The sequence below is a fragment of the Branchiostoma lanceolatum genome, chromosome 1 (genome assembly GCF_035083965.1).
Source record: "Branchiostoma lanceolatum isolate klBraLanc5 chromosome 1, klBraLanc5.hap2, whole genome shotgun sequence".
Taxonomy (NCBI): domain Eukaryota; kingdom Metazoa; phylum Chordata; class Leptocardii; order Amphioxiformes; family Branchiostomatidae; genus Branchiostoma; species Branchiostoma lanceolatum.
The window spans coordinates 29900653-29918447 of record NC_089722.1 but is presented as its reverse complement, the minus strand read 5'-3'; the positions used below and the strand labels follow the sequence as shown (position 1 = coordinate 29918447).

General features: G+C 39.2%; 1 protein-coding gene across 3 annotated transcripts; it reads right to left on the bottom strand.

Moving 5' to 3' along the window:
- Positions 1–827: 827 nt before the first annotated feature.
- On the bottom strand, positions 828–17405 carry LOC136447856 (merlin-like). 3 transcript variants are annotated; one of them, XM_066446971.1, is made up of 16 exons: positions 17123–17404; positions 14242–14370; positions 13552–13674; positions 13186–13338; positions 12612–12694; positions 12090–12165; positions 11578–11712; positions 9807–9995; positions 8936–9058; positions 8010–8141; positions 7316–7504; positions 6663–6725; positions 5399–5562; positions 4512–4671; positions 3600–3661; positions 828–3145 (listed from the first exon to the last, which is right to left on the bottom strand). In XM_066446971.1, exons 1-15 carry the CDS (start codon positions 17207–17209, stop codon positions 3611–3613), a joined length of 1857 nt encoding a protein of 618 aa, XP_066303068.1. In that variant the 5' UTR covers positions 17210–17404; the 3' UTR covers positions 828–3145; positions 3600–3610. The 3 variants fall into 3 exon arrangements, with proteins under 3 accessions (XP_066303068.1, XP_066303075.1, XP_066303080.1); XM_066446978.1 differs by lacking the exon at positions 3600–3661 and having other exon boundaries at positions 17123–17405; XM_066446983.1 differs by lacking the exon at positions 6663–6725 and having other exon boundaries at positions 17123–17405.
- Positions 17406–17795: the final 390 nt, after the last annotated feature.

The window sequence follows — 17795 nt, the reverse complement described above, 5'->3', positions numbered from 1 at the left end:
ACGAACGATCCGTTCGTGTCCGCAGGTGATTTGTTTGTGACACGTTGCTGCGGGAGCAAAACGAAGACTTGTTCTGGAACATCATTGACTAACTTGACATCATTGTTGCGTTCTTGGAATGCAGTTTGGCTTGACGACGCGTAGTTAACAACTTTTCTTGTGCCTTCCTAAGTTCTTGTCTTGTGCTATTACTGCAAGATTATACATTTGAGCTAGGTTAGTTAGATATGCGGGGTCAAAAACCAGCCGGACCAACTGCTCTGATTGGAGAGTACACTGCTCTAAAACTGCATTACTGCTAGGTGCGGAAAAAGCACATTTACTATGTCTTATCAAGGATAATGTCCTTGGTCTTATGAAATGTGTATGATATGGAATAAAGATTTATTCTATTCCATCATCACCTTCAACTTACGACACTGCAATATCAAACCTTTGTGGCCCATATGATATCAACATACCCATATTTTTCATGACCAGTTTTAACATAAAATTTATATCAGCTCACTAGATACATATACTAGTCCTGTACCACCAGATGATTTTTAACCATATTTAGACTGCCCCCCTCATAACTTCCAAACGGCATGGTGTATGATCAAATTTGCAGGGGGTGATATTAAAGCATGTGAATATCAATCACTTTCCATATTAAGCTTTGATTATTTGGCGAAGATAATGTGTTTGTGGAACTCTAGTTAATACCTTTTTACCATGAGTACAAACCTTGCTCATGGTAAAAATGATTCTGAAGTCCGTTGTTTAAGGCTATCTTTAAGAATACAAATGCTTCAAATTGCAAGAATGTGGAAAATCCAGCAAAACGATTTAAACTGGTACCAATCTTGTTGGTAGTTTTATTTCCAAGAAGATTCTGTAACGGAAAAGTAAAAACGGAAAACATAACAAAACGTCCATCTACATGTATTTCTACAAAAATATACATTAAGATATAATAATAAAAAAAAAACTTAAAATAATGTAACACTACATCTAATACTATAAAAAAATGCTTGATGTGCGAATTTGAAAGAAACAATATCTTATGCCTTAACAATACAAATATTCATTTATATAATATATACATAGAATATTACATTGTTACTGCCTGCACATTATATAACATGCACCTGAAAAGTTACCTGATAGTATTCAAAAATTTTTGTAAGATACAAATCATCCGAGTATAAAAAAGTGACACATGTTCATAACAGTCTCAGCACCTAATAATCTGGCTTTTGTGTAACTGGATTGATTTAACCTTCTTCCTGCTGCCTAACCCAATAACCTACATAAATTTGTTACCAAAGGAAAGCTCAGCAGGGGAAGGCTAAAGTATACACAAAGTTTTACATGTATATGAAGAGAGACATTTCGTAAATACATATAAATTTATAGCAATGTCATCTAAATGTCCTTGTATGCATCCTCTCAAATTCCATACTTTGTAGCTTCCGATTTCACATGACTTGTACAAGGTCTTAACCAACTACCATGTATTGTCCTTAATTTCTTTGTATCTACATGTATATTCACAAGGTATAAAATCTAGTTTCTATCAACATGCGTTTCTAAACTCTGTGATATGATATCCTAAATTACAGATGCTAATATAGCAGCTAGAGAGACAGCCAAGTTTAACACAAGCTAAATACAGTCACTCATCACATGTACAATTTTATGTTGTATTCTTGGCTTGTTGTGATAACTATACGACTATATGTTTGAAGTCATATCAGCGTGTAAATAAATGAACAATACAAAGTCCCATGCCTTCATACATTATTTTTCTGACACATTGCTACCATAGACGAGCCCTTGAAACTAGTATTGACATACTAAAACATATGTCCATTCTTTCCACAGTAAAAATCTACAGGAAGGCCAATGGGACTTAACCCTGAACTGTGGATATTCACACAAATGATAGATAAAAACAGACACTATTTCTATCTCCTTTCTATCAATCTCATATTCGAAGTGCTCATATCTTAACAACAGTAGTGTTCCCGACTATATTTCTCTATGTTCCAAAATGTAACCTTTTCTGTCTTAACTTCTGAGGAAACCATAGAAATTTGGTACCCAAGGGCACCCCTAGATTGCCAATGGTTAAGGACAGCATCCTCTATGGAGCTGCAGCAAACTGTCTAAGGCACTACTGATGTGAAAATTACATTAGTTTTGAACTTGAATAAAGATTGATGGATTCTGTAAACTGTTTATGGTAATGACAACATAGCATTCATTGTCATTGAACAAATATACTGACAAACTAACAATACTATGTATCATCATATATACTATTACTTGTACATGTATAGTACTTATATTTGAACAGCCTGCATCAATAAGTGTAAATTAAGTAAGAGTTCCAACCCAAGAGATTACCTTTTCTACCATATTCTATCTACACTACAGACACAACTGTTTGATATAGTAATATAATGATATTCAAGGACCAGATTTTCAGAGAACACATTGTACAAAGAATAAGCACCAAGTAATAAATAGCACACATATAAAGATCAGTAGTTTCAAGGACATATACATGTATAATGTCCTTGGTTGTTCCATGTATGTTTCAGTAGGTGGGTATTTCATGTTTTGGCACAAAAGGTAGTTAGAACTTTAAATGACGTCAAATCCTTAACTTAGGGATATTTTTCCAGAACAAACAAACCTAAAAGAGTACTAAAATCGAGTTGCATTCAAGTGAAAAGCCAGGCACACAAGGTATAGCTTTTATGGCTGCGTGGTTCCATCCGTGTAAGTTTGAGAACATTTGGCACAAAACAATGGCTTTCAGAGATCTAACTATTAGGTAACTATGTAAAAGGTCAGATTCAACTGACACCTCTTTCCCCCCTAAATCATGAACTCTTTAAAAAAACCTACCACAAATTCTAGTATACAAAATGTTAAATTGTTGGCATGTTGTTTTTTAAAAGAGGAGAACTTCAGTAAGTTTCTGATGCAGCACTGCACATGTGGCATGTTGTCCACTTAAAACGTCTGCTGTTGGCTGGGTAGAGCGTTTTTGTATTCCATGCGATGCTGGGTAGATTTCTTCTTGTAAAACTTGTAAATCTCTCTACAATTCTTCGAAGAAGGTCACCCGAGATCTGGTGGTCCCCTTTCTTATCTGAAAAGGAAAAAAGGCTTGGTTACAAAGTTAATAATTGTAAGATTTCAATGTACTATTGTTTGTTAGTACTATTGATACTGTTTTTGTTTCCATTGTGATATCAAATTAAATACAGAAGTAATAATTGTTAATGTTTTTCTTGAGCAATGTCTCTTTTGTATGTTGCTTCAAGTTTCATATACATGTACATCATGGAATGGATTTCTCGTACATGTATCTGGTGAACATTACATCTATACTTTAGTGAATTATTTTCGATCATTAACTTATACATTAAACAAATTCATGTATCTGGTTCAACTATATGTACATTGTATATGTGATGATATCATAGAAACTTAAGTACAGTTTTAGAATTGATTTGATTAGCAAAGAAACATTTCTAACTCCTAATGTATGCACATTTAAGAGGAGAACTCACCCACTTTTTAATTAGTTCTTTAAAACTTACATTAATTTTTCTTATAGTTCCTCAAAGAAGGCAACCCGTGCTTTGGCTGTTCCAGCCTTAATCTGTGGAAACAGAAGGTTGCGGTGGAGCCATGCGGTTAGATGTGACAGCCACCAACAGGCAGGGCAAAACTCATACAAACATGTCCATGGAAACCCAGGAGATGACATGGTAGTAGGAGAATAAATCAACACCGGTAAATCATATTAATAAAGCAATTAATCTGTACGAAATGATTTCTGGTTAGTGCATTCCACAATGAATAAATATAATCAATCAATCAATCAATCAATCAATCAATCAATCAATCAATCAATCAATCAATCAATCAATCAAACAATAACACTGAGGCAGTTAGCCATCAAACCATTAACAAACCACAAGACAAAGGTTAAAGAAACCCAATTCAAGTGATAAAACATGGAAAAGCAACATCAACATGGGAATGGATATGTACGTAAGAATAATTTTAGATTTCCTTTGCACTGCCACCTTGCAAGTGAACAGTGAAGTGCAACCACAAATCAACCTCAACCTGGTAATTGCTGCAAGAATCTGAATCAGATGTTAATAGCCTGGTGGTGTTTAAGTTAAGGCAGAGAATTTTATGTAGCCCTCAAAAGATTTCTTAGAATTTCCTTGTAACATTGCTGTCATTGAAAAAAAGTGCACTTTTTTCAATTCATTAGCACACATATCTCCTTAGAATTTAAAGCAGGCAAATAAAAACTGGGGCAAAGGCCAAAATCAAATTGACAAATACAGGATGTTACATTGACAAATGGACAATCATTCAATTTAATACTGTTTTCTTTCCAAGTAGAGGGATGTTTGTTCCATACTAACAGCAAAGTAAGAAAAACAAATCACTCCCTTCCAGACTGCATGACGTGTGATGTGTGTTGTACTCACTCTTTTCAGTGTGGAGTATTTCGTCTCTCCCATCTCTACGTTGATGTTGTGTAACTTGTCGTACTGAGTCTCCTTGTCCTCATCCTTCAAGACTTCAATCTCTTTCTTTAACTCGCTCAACTGCACTTGAAGATGCTTACTTTTTTCCATGTACTCCATCCTAAAAAAGGAATTCAGATTTAAGCCTTAACCTTCTCCCTGCTGCCTAACTCTGTAAGCAATGGGGAATTGGGTGCCAAACAGCTACTTCAGTGTGCTAAAGGTTAAGAAAAACATTACTACCATAATTTTCCTACATTCAGTTACTGTGTTACTTAAAATGTCGAACAGTTTACATACGAAAGTTGTGACAAAAATTCCTCTACAGAAATTGTCAATCTTACAACTATCAGCGTGGTCTAAAAATCAACCAAACATCAAAATAATTTGATTGAGGAAAATGTATTCAGACTAAACTAAGAATCAGAAATGCATCTTCTTTTACACTACAATTTTTCAAACAATATATCATACACATTCAGCATGTTTGATGAATAGTTTTAGGCAAATCATAGTTTCAGGTAAAGCAAGACAACGTAATATCTTTCAAAAAGATTATAGTCGAACCAGGGATGTCTCCAGCTTTAAATCTTTTCAATCTCACTCATTATTTTGAAGCCCATTATGTATTTATGTTCAACTTGATTATTGTTGTTAAATCTGTCATTTCAAGCTTTCAAAAATACATTTTAATCAGGGTCATTTCATGAAGTTCAGACTTTTGGACATATCAGGTGATATTTTTGTCTAAATTTAGAAGCAAATTTCCGCCCTGGGACAGATGGATGGGAACTGGAGACAGCCCTGGGTCAAACTTAAAATATAAAACAAGAAAATGACATGATCACCTTTCTTTTTCTATTTCCCTGGACAACTGTTCCACGTCGTTGTCACTAAGCAGCTCCATGGAGTTGTCGGCGCTGTCCATGGACAAGGACAACTCGTGTTCTAATCTCATGTCCAACTCACGCAGGTGTTCGTTTGTTATGGCGTCTCCAGTCAGGTAGTTAAACTGACAGGAAAGGGGGGAAAGACTAGGATTAACGTTACTGATAAAACAACATTCTGTCAATCTGTCACATATTTCCAAAAATAATTTCATCAGTTTGGTAGAGCATTAGGATATTAGAGTTTTCTTTTATACAACCAGTACTGTCTCTCACTTGCTTAGTATACGTTTCGAAGTCTATCAGACGCCATCCTGAGAGCTTCTGACTGGAGTACTGCTACTCACTGCAAAAGCGCCACCTACTTTGGCTACTTATAGAGGTGAGAAGTAGTACTCCGGTCAGAAGCTCTGAGGAAGGTGTCTGATAGACATTGAAACGTCAGCAGATGAGAGACCTTACTGACTGTGTAAAAGAAAACTTGAATATCCAATCTGTCACGTACAAATGTTGTAAAGACACCACTGGGGAATATATAAAAGTTCCTTGGTGTTTATACGTAATGACTGGTGTTATGAATGAATATTTTTTCTCATATTTTATCATCTTAAGTCTAAGTAAGTATATTATCATCTTCATTAAAATTCAGGACCTCAGCATTGCGGAAAATGCATTGTGTGGATGAAATGGAGCACACAATGCATGGACACACAAGAGGAAAAGTCAAGGAAACCTACTTGTAGTTGAGCAATATGTCTACGGGCACCACACACTCAAAATACACTCTTTGAAGTGAATAATTTTTAAATTTCTTTGGAAAGGTGCAGTCAGGTTTTCAGACTATGATAATGATATAAATCATGTACTAGCAAGAAACATGAAATTTGAAATTAAAAAAAAATCGGTTCTTGGTGAGATATGTTCTAGATGTTGGCACATCGGCGCACCATATGCGTAGCATGTTTTTGACACACTTTTAGACAGATTAGCCAAAGTGGCTCGGTGGGTGTCACTCCACCGTCAGGGCAGGTCGTGTAAAGAGCCTTTCCCAAGGGCACTACGTCGGGGCATGGTGAGTATCGAACCCGGGACCTATTGCTTCCGAGTCCAACGCTCTAACTGTTGCGCCACACTGACGCCACAATAGAAATACACAGTGCAGAAAGCACACATTTTGGACCTTGCCCCCACCAAACACCAAGCCAAGCCTTAGCACATACTGCACCTGTGGATAACCATATTGAGTCTCCTTTTTTGGTTCAGTTTTTGTCTCCGAGCCCAAAGTGTCCTGAGTAAAGGGAAGGGGGGAAGGGAACACATTTATTCATAAGAACAGAACAAAAACATAGAAACAAGGCAACAGGAATGAATGGATGGAATGGATAGCCTGCCCAACTCTACACAACAGTCGTGACAAAACTGTGGAATGGGGTAAACACAAGGTCAAGTGTAACAGAAGCATGGTTATTCTACACACCAATCATCATTGGGAACATGGTCATGAGAGACTCCTGTACATTTTGCTGGGAGGTGTGTGCACATTGTGTTTGCGCAAAGTCAAGAAGGTGCCATTACATTTAGTCAGAAACATCTGGGACAATATACAAACTTTGACACTCATTATTAATTCATGTTCTTGCGAAAGCTGTGACAATGATTTCTGGGGCATGATCAAAAGTTACTGATTGGCTTTGCCCCTGTGGTGTCGCCAAAACTTTCAACTGTCTGTTACAATGGTGTTGGAGGTGCGATAACTGGTTTCCATAATGACAGGGAATCCTTCATGTACTTGGTAAAGCTATGACTGTGACTTCTGGGACATGATCAAAAGTTACTGATTGGGTCCGCCCCTGTGGTGTCGCCAAAATGTGTACTCACATTGAGAGGGTTCCTAGTGAGCTCTATCAGCTTGTCTTTGGCGAATTTCTCGTTCTCCTTGGCCTTGATCAGCTGTTCCTTCAGCTCCTCGGCCTCCTTGGCTCGCCTCTCCGAGTCTTCAGCTATTCTCAAGGCGATGAGTTCTGTCTCCCGCACCCTGTGTTCTAAAACTACTTTTTCTTCTTCACTCTGTGGGTGAAAAACAGGCAGTAAGAAAACATTCTAAGGTAGAAAAATCATTTTGAGAAGATACAACATTACCATATTTGTGCCGTGCCTAATTCTGGGTTCTTATTTTTTCCCAAATTATAACAGTTTTTCTTTGTTGACTCTTTACCACTGACCAGATTAGCAAGTGTAATTATACAAGCAATGTTGATCTAGAGTATGATGTTTAAAATCATGTATTTTGGTAAACTGCTGCACTCCTTTTTGTGGTATATTTCTTATGTCGGAAAAAAAGTCAACAACTAACAGTAAAAACTATATCAATCTACATCTTAGGCTATTTTGTGGAATTTGGTTCTAATTCTCAAATTCTAACCTTTTTGACATGTTTTGGTATGACTATAAGTTGTCTGTCACTTTGTGGTATATACAACCAGCCACATGTATGTTTCTTTGGCTGCTCTTATAGTGTCAATCACTGGATCTAATTCACAAAGTAAATGGAGTAACACAAGTATGGACCTACCCTCAGAGCAGACACTTGTAGCCTGTTCATCTCCTGTTCTGCCTCGGAGGCCTTCTGTGCCAGCAGCATGGCCTCCTCCTCTGCTATCTTAGCTTTCTCCGCCAGCAGGTCTGCTGTCTCTTCTGATCTTAACTACAGGGGTGGAGACAATGTGCATTACAAACACATTCCACTGTGTGACCTTTCTTCGTCTTACTTGTTACAGGTTTGCGTAGCAAAACCTTTGTTGGATCCGTTGGCATGTGTGGTGGCCACCATCTTGATTTTGTGACGTCGCAGGGTAGCCATACCGTTTCAGTGGGAGGGGTGTTTTTTGGGGTCGCTAGCGTTCTCTCTATTTTTAACAAATCGGCACACAACTATCACACATTCAACTCAAATAAAAAGGAAATTCAATATCAATACATATTCATAAAAAGTTTCCGTAATCGCTAAACTAACATAGCAAACCTGAAGTATATGTAGCACAAATACTTAACTCTAGTTTTCAATTGCAAGTACATGTACATGTACATTAAAGAAGATATTCTAGTTGGGCTGGAGAAATATCTTAGGAACAATCAAAAAACTTTCACTGTCTTTATCTAATCATTGCTTCTCACAAGATCTAGATTAAATTTGATCCTAATATAAGTCCTAATCTTTGGATTTTCTCCATATATTGACAATAAATGCTTTGAGTATTCAACAGTAAGGGTTTAATCATACAGTTAAATATTCAAGAGTAATTTGTAAATGACTTATTCCAAGCCTTTAGCAGGGTAATAAGTAAGAATATACAATGATCATGTATGTTTGATGTTACTGAAGAATCTGTCTTCTTTGTTAAGATGACTATTGTGCATTATTCATAAAAATATGTTCACCTTCTGTGTTAGTCATGCCATCTTCTAAAACTATGTAATTCTGCTGTAGGAAGTACTTACTAATGCATCGTTGGCCATCCTAGCTTCATCCTGAAATAGTGCTAATTTTCTCTCGAGTTCTTCTTTTTCCCTAACTGCCTCCTCTCTGAGCTGCTTTTCACGGAGTAATCTCGCTCTTTCAATCTGCAAAACAGAGCAAGAAAAGATTGTCCTTCATAAGCGTTTCAAATCTTCAAAACTAGTACTTGTTTGACAACTTACAAGTACTAGTCATAATGATAACAACAAACCAAGGACTTGTATCATTGTCAAGAGATGAAAAGACCGATGACTGTCCATCACAATTAGCAGTTCAACCAATGACAGAATGGCAATCATCAGTTCGACCAATAAGAGAGTGGCTGCAAGTCCGTCAAACAGTTGCATTTTTGCGTTTTATTTTCCATTTCTATGTTTTGATGGAGGTGGATGGGGAGTACTGTATATTATGGATATGTCACAGACCTGTTTTCTGGCTTTTGACAAATGAGAGAGCGGCTGCATGTCTGTCAAATATTTGCATTTTTGTGTCTTTATTTTGCATTTCAACATTTTGGCGGATGTGGGTGGGGCTATGGGATTGGTACATTATACCATGGATAGGTAACAGACCTGTTTTCTGGCTTTTGACAAATGAGAGAGCGGCTGCATGTCTGTCAAATATTTGCATTTTTGTGTCTTTATTTTGCATTTCAACATTTTGGCGGATGTGGGTGGGGCTATGGGATTGGTACATTATACCATGGATAGGTAACAGACCTGTTTTCTGGCTTTTGACAAATGAGAGAGCGGCTGCATGTCTGTCAAATATTTGCATTTTTGTGTCTTTATTTTGCATTTCTACGTGTTGACGGAGGTGGCTGGGGCATTAAATTATGCATATGTTACAGACCTGTTTTCTGGCTTTTTCCTCCTTGGCCTGAGCCTTCATCTGTTGTACCTCCATGGAGTCCAGTTTCCTTCTCCTCATGAAGAGCTCATGGTTCCCCACACACAGCTCCAGGACTAACTTGTTCACTCGCAGTTTGGGCGCAAAAAACACAAAGTCTGGCGCCTTCTTGTCTACTGGCTTGATAACAAACTGGAATGAAGTAAAGTAAAGAGAGTGAATTTTATTTCCAAGTGTCTATTTAACAGTGACGAAAGAACCTAATTATTTAAACAAGTTACGACGACATACCCCTACTTCTACACATTCACGGATGAACAAAAAGCTACCTTTCTCTTGAAATCACAGAACCCACAAATACTAGAAAAAGTGGGACTGTTCGTCTTCCACTGCCTCCAAAAAAGAAGTCAAACCCAGCTAGTTTAGATATAGCCAACAATTGTATCTAGTACCAGTAGCCTATTGTTACAACAAAGTTAGACACAATTTACTGACGCATGTATGTTTTTCCCTATGTTTTTACCATGTATTTGCAATTAGCCTACGGGCATGAATTTGCAATAAACTTCTATATATTAAAGTGAGTTGATATGTTTATGAAGGTTAGACATCCAGGTAAACAATAAATAAAGACACTGTAGTCGTGGTTCAGCCAAAGAGGTGAAAGTCAGGATTGCTAAGTCAACCCTTGCACTGTCAAAACTTAAACACATTTGGTCCAGTCATAACATCTCCATGTCAACAAAGATCCGTCTACTACGTTGCCTTGTGTTATCGATATTCCTGTATGGCGCTGAGTCGTGGACACTAAATGCAGAAATAGTGAAGAGAATCAACGCGTTTGAAATGAACTGTTATCGCAGACTGCTACGAGTCCACTGGACATCACACACCACAAACAAAGAAGTCAAGAAACGCATCCACACTCTGCAAGGCCCACTTGACAGTTTCTTGTCCCTAGTTAAGAAGAAAAAACTGCAGTGGTTTGGGCATGTGTCTAGGGCAAAAGGCACACTTTCACACACAATTCTTCAGGGAAAAGCGGAGGGTGCGCGGCCGCGGGGACGTCCCCGTCGGTCGTGGATCACAGACCTAAAGGAGTGGAGCGGTCATTCAGCCAACCATATGACCAGACTGGCGGAAGACCGCCAGCAGTGGAGAACCTCTACTGAACGCTTTGCTGCCCCGACGGCTGACTAAGCTATGGGAGAGAGTGAGTGAGTGAGTGAGTCTCTAGAACTGATATGGAGATACTTTCGGACATTTCGAGTGAACGTATAATTTCTTTTCAATATCTTCGAACGGTAACTGGCATTTACAACAACTCATAGTTACAGAATGTTCTGCCTTTCAATCAATGAACGAACCAACCAACCAACCAACAAACCAACCTTTCAATCAATCCATACATTCATAACTTCTCTTCCCTTTAGTGTGGAGAATATCAGAGAACCTTCAAACATGAGTTAAAGTGTTGGGAGAATGCATACTACTCTGTGTAAAGGTAAATTCATTACTAAGTGTACATGTAACCCCCATTGACATCAATCTGCCGGGTTACATAACTCCGCCAATATAAAAAACAGTGGGTTTGAGACTCCTCTAGTGCAGCACCCCGAAGTATGCACAGTTTAGATAAACATGTACAAGAGTGCATTATGCTGGGGGATGTTGGGTTGGAGATCTGTTTGGATGTATCTTTTCAGGGTGGCAGAATTACGTGTATGTACCCTGGTGGAATTATGTTAGTAGACGTTAAGTAAAATTGTCTCACCCTTTTATCGTGGAAGGATATGTTCCTGATCTCACTCCAGGGGAAGGATATCTTGGGTGTGAGTCTGTTGTTGTACTCGTACACGTTCACACCCAGGGCATCCACCCCTAGCCACAGGTCTGTGTCCTTCTTGTTCTGTAAACACAATACATGAAGAACTTTATTGCATGACAATTGTATATACACAGTACTATGTATGGCAGCAACTATTCAACATAGTACAAAATAGAGGTATAGAATAAAACATCCTAATTACTAATAGAATAAGGATGTGCAACAGCCCTCTCCTTTACATACATGCCTTGCATGTTTTAATACTAAATTATGCATCAAACATGATGATGAGATATCTCCTCTCATTAGTCAGTCAAAACCTTATGAAATGTTAACCTTTAGCACACTAAAGTATCTGTTTGGCACCCAATTCCCTATTGGTTATAGAGTTAGGCAGCAGGGAGAAGGTTAAGAGCTAATAGGCAGACAGTACGGGGGAGCCGTAAGTTTCTCCAGACCTTGATGTGGAAGTAGTTGACCCCGTACATCTCCAGGTCCTGAGCAATCTTCAGGTACTCCATTTCTGCTTCATCCCTACAGTAACAGATGACATGAAGCTTACAGGTACATGTACATGTCATGGCTCCCTAACAAGAACCCTAATCATCTTAGGAAATGAACCAATTAAGATGAAATATACAAAATGTAGGGACTTAGGTTGTGCATCTAAGCTTTGACATACAGGTATACAAATATGTGCAGGTAAAAAACAAGAGTGGTTGTAGCTACAACCCACAATGTAGTTGTGGTCTCTTCTGAAAATTAGCATTAGACATAGAGATTTTTTATGTTGATATCAAGCTATCATCTTATATTTCACAACACAACACAACACAACACAACCCAGCACATCACTTTACATTGAAGAGGAGGATTTGGGGGACAATTTTCCAGTACTTCAACACCTGATTGAACAGATTCTAACAATAGCTGTATGAGAAATGTAAAGAGCCTTCTTGTATTGTAAGTTTGCTCCTCACCTGGTCATGCCTCTGTGGTCAGCATACAGACCCACTATCCTCTCCTCCCACATCTGAGGGGTCATCTTGTACTGGTCAAGCACCTGGACAGGGGGAGAGGTCAAAAAGGTCAATGATCAAATGAAGAAGATGCTTACAGCGAATAAAATCTGTAGATATTGTTTGTACATATTTGTTTTGCTTCCACAAAGACATCCACTAGTAGTAGGACACTGCTCATGCTCTAGCTTGAATTTTTACAGCTTTTCTTAGATATTTTCAGCTGCTGCTGCCACACTGCGTGCCTGCAAAGCTGGTCTATTATGCCGAAGGTCACTAGTACCAGCTATACAAATATAGATACAGATCTGTTGCTAACAATCGAAAAGCTGCAGCAACACGTTTGCATTGCCTAAATCCTTTGCTGACAGCAAGAATGCTGTTCTTTGAACAAAAGTGAACTTATACATTTTTTTCACAAAGCTTATGTCCACAGGTTTACATGCACGTAATGATACTACAAGATGCTTAGAAGTGCACACGTGTTGCCAGTGACAATCCACTAAACTCTGTTCAGATATAAAACATGGCATACCCTTTGTGGCAGTAGGTCGTCGTTACACAGGAATCCCGGCTGGTAGACTGACCGGTCGTAGTCCCCGTACTTGGCCTGAACGGCGTACGACGCTAGCAGGACTGACGCCTCAGGGGGGCAGTAGATATCCATGTTCAGGATACACTGTTTCACCTACATAGGAAATATCAATTAAAACTGTATGTAAAATCAAATCATCTAAATATGTATTGCAGTCTATTTCAGTGGTACTGGATTATTTCTCATCCAAACATAATCCACAACTGAAGAAGTGAATGCCGATTCATGAATCCTGGCATGATCAGGGTTTTAGATTTCTCTACACTACAAGATGGGGCAGTGTGAACATTCCATTATAATTCATACCTGTAGGAAGAAGAGATGTTGAGTGATCTCCTGGATCAGTTCCTCCTCCACAGCTTCAGGGTAGAACTTGGCCATGAACAGGAAGTTAACAGGTTCTTCATGGGGCAGGTCCTGGTCTCGTACCTAGCACGTTCATGGGGGAAATGGCAGAAGTGTTTGTGTAGACTCTTATAGTGTACAAGCGTTTTCCCGTAGGTATATCTCTTTCAGATATTTGAGTATGACAATTCTCATGGCTGCATGATACATTACATGTGTAGACATATAACACGGTCCGGTAAGTGGGTTCTAGTATATATATATACTACAGTACACATACAGTACACATGTGTAGTACACATAAACCTCACCTCACCTAGTCCCATCCTCATTCCATCCCTCACACAGCTGTAATTCATGCAATGTTAACATGTATCCTTCTTCGAGTACAAAGAACATCATTCTACAGGTTCGAAGCAAGGGAGAAATCTGGCTTTTAGACAGTCACACTCACAACAGCTGTAAAACAGTATTGTGTATCTAATACCAAACACTACAAAGCTAAGGAAAAGGAAACAAAAACTCAGTTTTCTGTTACATGCCTTCTCATCTTCTCTTATATAATTATGCTTTCAGCCTTGATACCAACAGAGATCAGGTATCAAAAATTGGGAAATATTTTTGTCAACACGACTTCTGCTGAACCCTGACCTTTCTGTCAAACTTGAGCCAGGCCGTGTACCCCTTCTTGTCGATGTACTGCAGTCCGAAGTACCAGGTCTCCCTCAGGCCGATGGTACGACACACCAGATCAAACAGGTGCCGACCAGTGGACTTCCACTGGCACATACACATGGAGGAAAGGTTATTAATTAGTTACTGTTACTCAGAAGGTACCGTGGCATCGAATCGCCGAGTGGCTAGGCTAGCTGACAAAAGATCAGGGGTTCGATTCCTGGCCCCTACAGCATCAGAAGGCTATGGGACCTTTACCTTTGCTTTACTTTTTTTACCTGGTAGTCACTAAAAAAAGTAAAGTAAAAGTAAGGGTCCCATAGCCTTTCTGATGCCGCAGGGGCTAGGAATCAAACCCGTGACGGTGACCTCGTGTCTGCTAGCCTAGCCACACGGCCATTTGTGTAGTCTGATTAATCTCCAAGCAGATCTACACGGTGCACCGAAAATCGTATATACTAGCCAGAGAAGCTGCAGTCAGCCGGTAAGCTCCAGCCCGCACTGTAGGAGATTATAGTCTGATAAACCATGCCTTTGACTGATCAGCCCTCGAGACATTTGATGACAAATAAATAGATGGAACCAAGTCCTTTCACACTTGTATACAAACATCAGCAACTGTACTGTACATACTTTTGTCCTCAAATGATAGAACAATTGCCAACTGACAATTTGCCAAGATTTTTAATGGTATTCACCATTAAAGAATTAAAACTGGAAGACAGTCGTGGCACAACACAGTACATGTAGATTACCAGTTTCTAGATTTCCTAGATTCATTTCTGGCAGATGCAAATGTACATGCTGTCTAAGTCTCATGATTAGCAGAGGGCAGCCATTTGGAGCCATGCATTCACCTGGGGGCACTCTAAATTCTACTGGTATTGGTCATGTCTGACTGCTAGTCCCTTGCATGTCTCAGTATAAGGTTAGGTAGATTACATATGTAAGTCTCAAGGGACATATAGACCTATTTCTGTCACACACAAAACTACTATAGGCTTCCTCATCTTCTTTCAAGGATTGGACAAAACAGAAAATATTAAATATGTATGTGGTCGAAAATTAAAGAAAGATGGTGTCATTATAAATGATAGAATGACAGGATTACAAGTAATCTTTTAAGACCACTACAAAGTCGTACAACACAGATAATGCATACATAATGACATTATGACACAAACCATCAGTTGGTTATCAATCAATCGATGTAAAACTAATGACGTTTGTGCTACATCCAATCCTCTGGGGACAGAACTGATCACATGTTGTTGATAAGGAAGCTTTTGTGTATTCCTATCAAATAATCAAATTACAAATTCTTTTTGGCATGACTTAATTTTGGAAAACCTGGCTTGGAAAGGAAGACGCAAAAAAGTCACACGTAATTTGCTTTTCAAAAGAAAATGATTGTGATGGCATTTTGACGTTAGGAAATATGGACATCAAGTATGAATGAAGAAAACAAACAAAATGGCAAAGTCAAACATGTATGAATGACTGAACGAATGAATGGATGGATGAAGTTATACCTTCGTGCAAAATTTTAGGGTCATGCAATTTATACTTATTTTTTCCCATTTTAATACATGTATACGTCTATAAAACTATATCATTTCATATCTCATTGCCTACCAAAGGTATCTTAATAATGGTACACCAAGGGGGTTCTATCAACCGATAGAACCTAATTGGGTTACAATGTTAAAATGCTTTGAATTTTTTGGGTCATTTGTGCATGAGCAAAGTCTTGCTTGAGGTACTAACTAACATTCTTTGCATTCCAAGTCTGCCTAACACTGCATATAACCCTGGGCATGAAAAACATCCATTTGCAATTTGCCGAAAAAATTGTTATTGCAGCGAAGATCATGAGTAACTTGCAAAAACTGTGCAGTCACTCCGGTCTGACTGTTGTGACATGACCCGGCTTGAGTGCAAATGTAGTATCAGGACTTTTCGGCACCTTGACAATGACAGTTCAACCCGTAGCCAGGCCTGAGATGAACTTGGGTTATGGTTATGGTTGAGGTTAGTGTTAAATTTAGGGTAAGGGTCGTGCGACGTCGAGTTAGAACTAGGGTCAGGGTTGAGGTTCGGGTTAGACTTTGAGTTAAGCGTTGTACTGCCAAATTGTCTTGATGGACTAGGGGCCAAACTGCCCTGGTGCCGAAATGTCATAGAATCGGATTGTGAGTATTTTGACGTTGTACAATAAAGGAATCAAAACAGTTTTTTTTACGTCAGTATTCAGGGTCTTACACAAGAGCAGGTTGTACCTAGATGTCAGAGGCAGTGTCTTCAAGTTATGGCTCAATCCACGTCCGGGTGCTATCAAGCCGTAAACTACGATAACCAAGGAGGTTATAACCTCCTTGGATGGACCTTCTTTATACTGAAGTATACTGAAGTATCAAGGGTGAGAACTTGACTTTGGGTACATGTATACCTAGCAATATAGTAGGTTTTTGAATTTTACTCTTTCTTTTAAAATAATTACCCCCCGAAATTACATAATAATGGCATATGCATATCTTAACACATGAATATAGCCTTAAAGTTTATCGCCTTAATAACCAGGCTTTTCATTGTTCTGCTTTTCATTGTTGTTTGCCTCGATGATTATGTCGTACCGAAATTCCTCCCCACCTACACACAGGTCACGCGGAAATTCCGCTCAAATTCTTCACGTTTTGCCAAGCGCAGAATCAGGAAGACTGCGCTGTGAGAAGGGGGAGGGGGGCAGATACACTTTAGGCTTCTAGTCGCTGTACCCAGGCTAGATCGTGAAGTCTGCGGCACACTGCGTCTCTACAAGTTGTCGATGGTATGGCGGAGTTTTAAAAATCGTTCTTACCTCGAGACTGAACTCCATCTCGGCGTCCATGGTGGTAACGCGGACGTCGAAAGTCTTGGGCGCGCGTTTCAGGGTGAGCCACGGCATCTTGCGGCCCTCCCCAGAAACGGACCACTTCTCCGAGAATCCTGCCACCTTTACGGAGTCGTCTCCCCAAAATACAGCAAGAAATGGGAGTTTCTAGAAGTGTTTGATGAAGTTTAAAACAAAAGGAAGACGTCTGCGAATCTACTGTCACTCCATCTTTGTTGGCTTCCGGTACTCCCTAAGGTCACATTCCCGGATGACAGCTTGGCCTTTGAACTTTCACCCCAATTATTCATATTTTGGCGGGAAGGTGTGATGGATTTGTTGCTCTCCACCCATAAATGGAAATCGTTAGTATGGATGTATAAAGGTACATGTTACACCCCTTGTCGGTCATTTTACTGCTGTTTGGATATCTGCTGGCAAATGTCAAAATTTGTTTACTTTTGAAGGGGCATTTTCCTTTGCTGCTAAAATGTGTCTGATGCATGGTGGCTACAGACATGCATAAGGCTCGCCAGGCTGGTCTAATCTCGGCATAGACCCTCCAGTGGTTTCTGGTGATCCCCAGCCCCTGTCAGGATTCAAACTCAGTGCCTTCAGGTTCTGAGTCAACAACCCTAACCACAAGGTTCCTCTTTTCTGT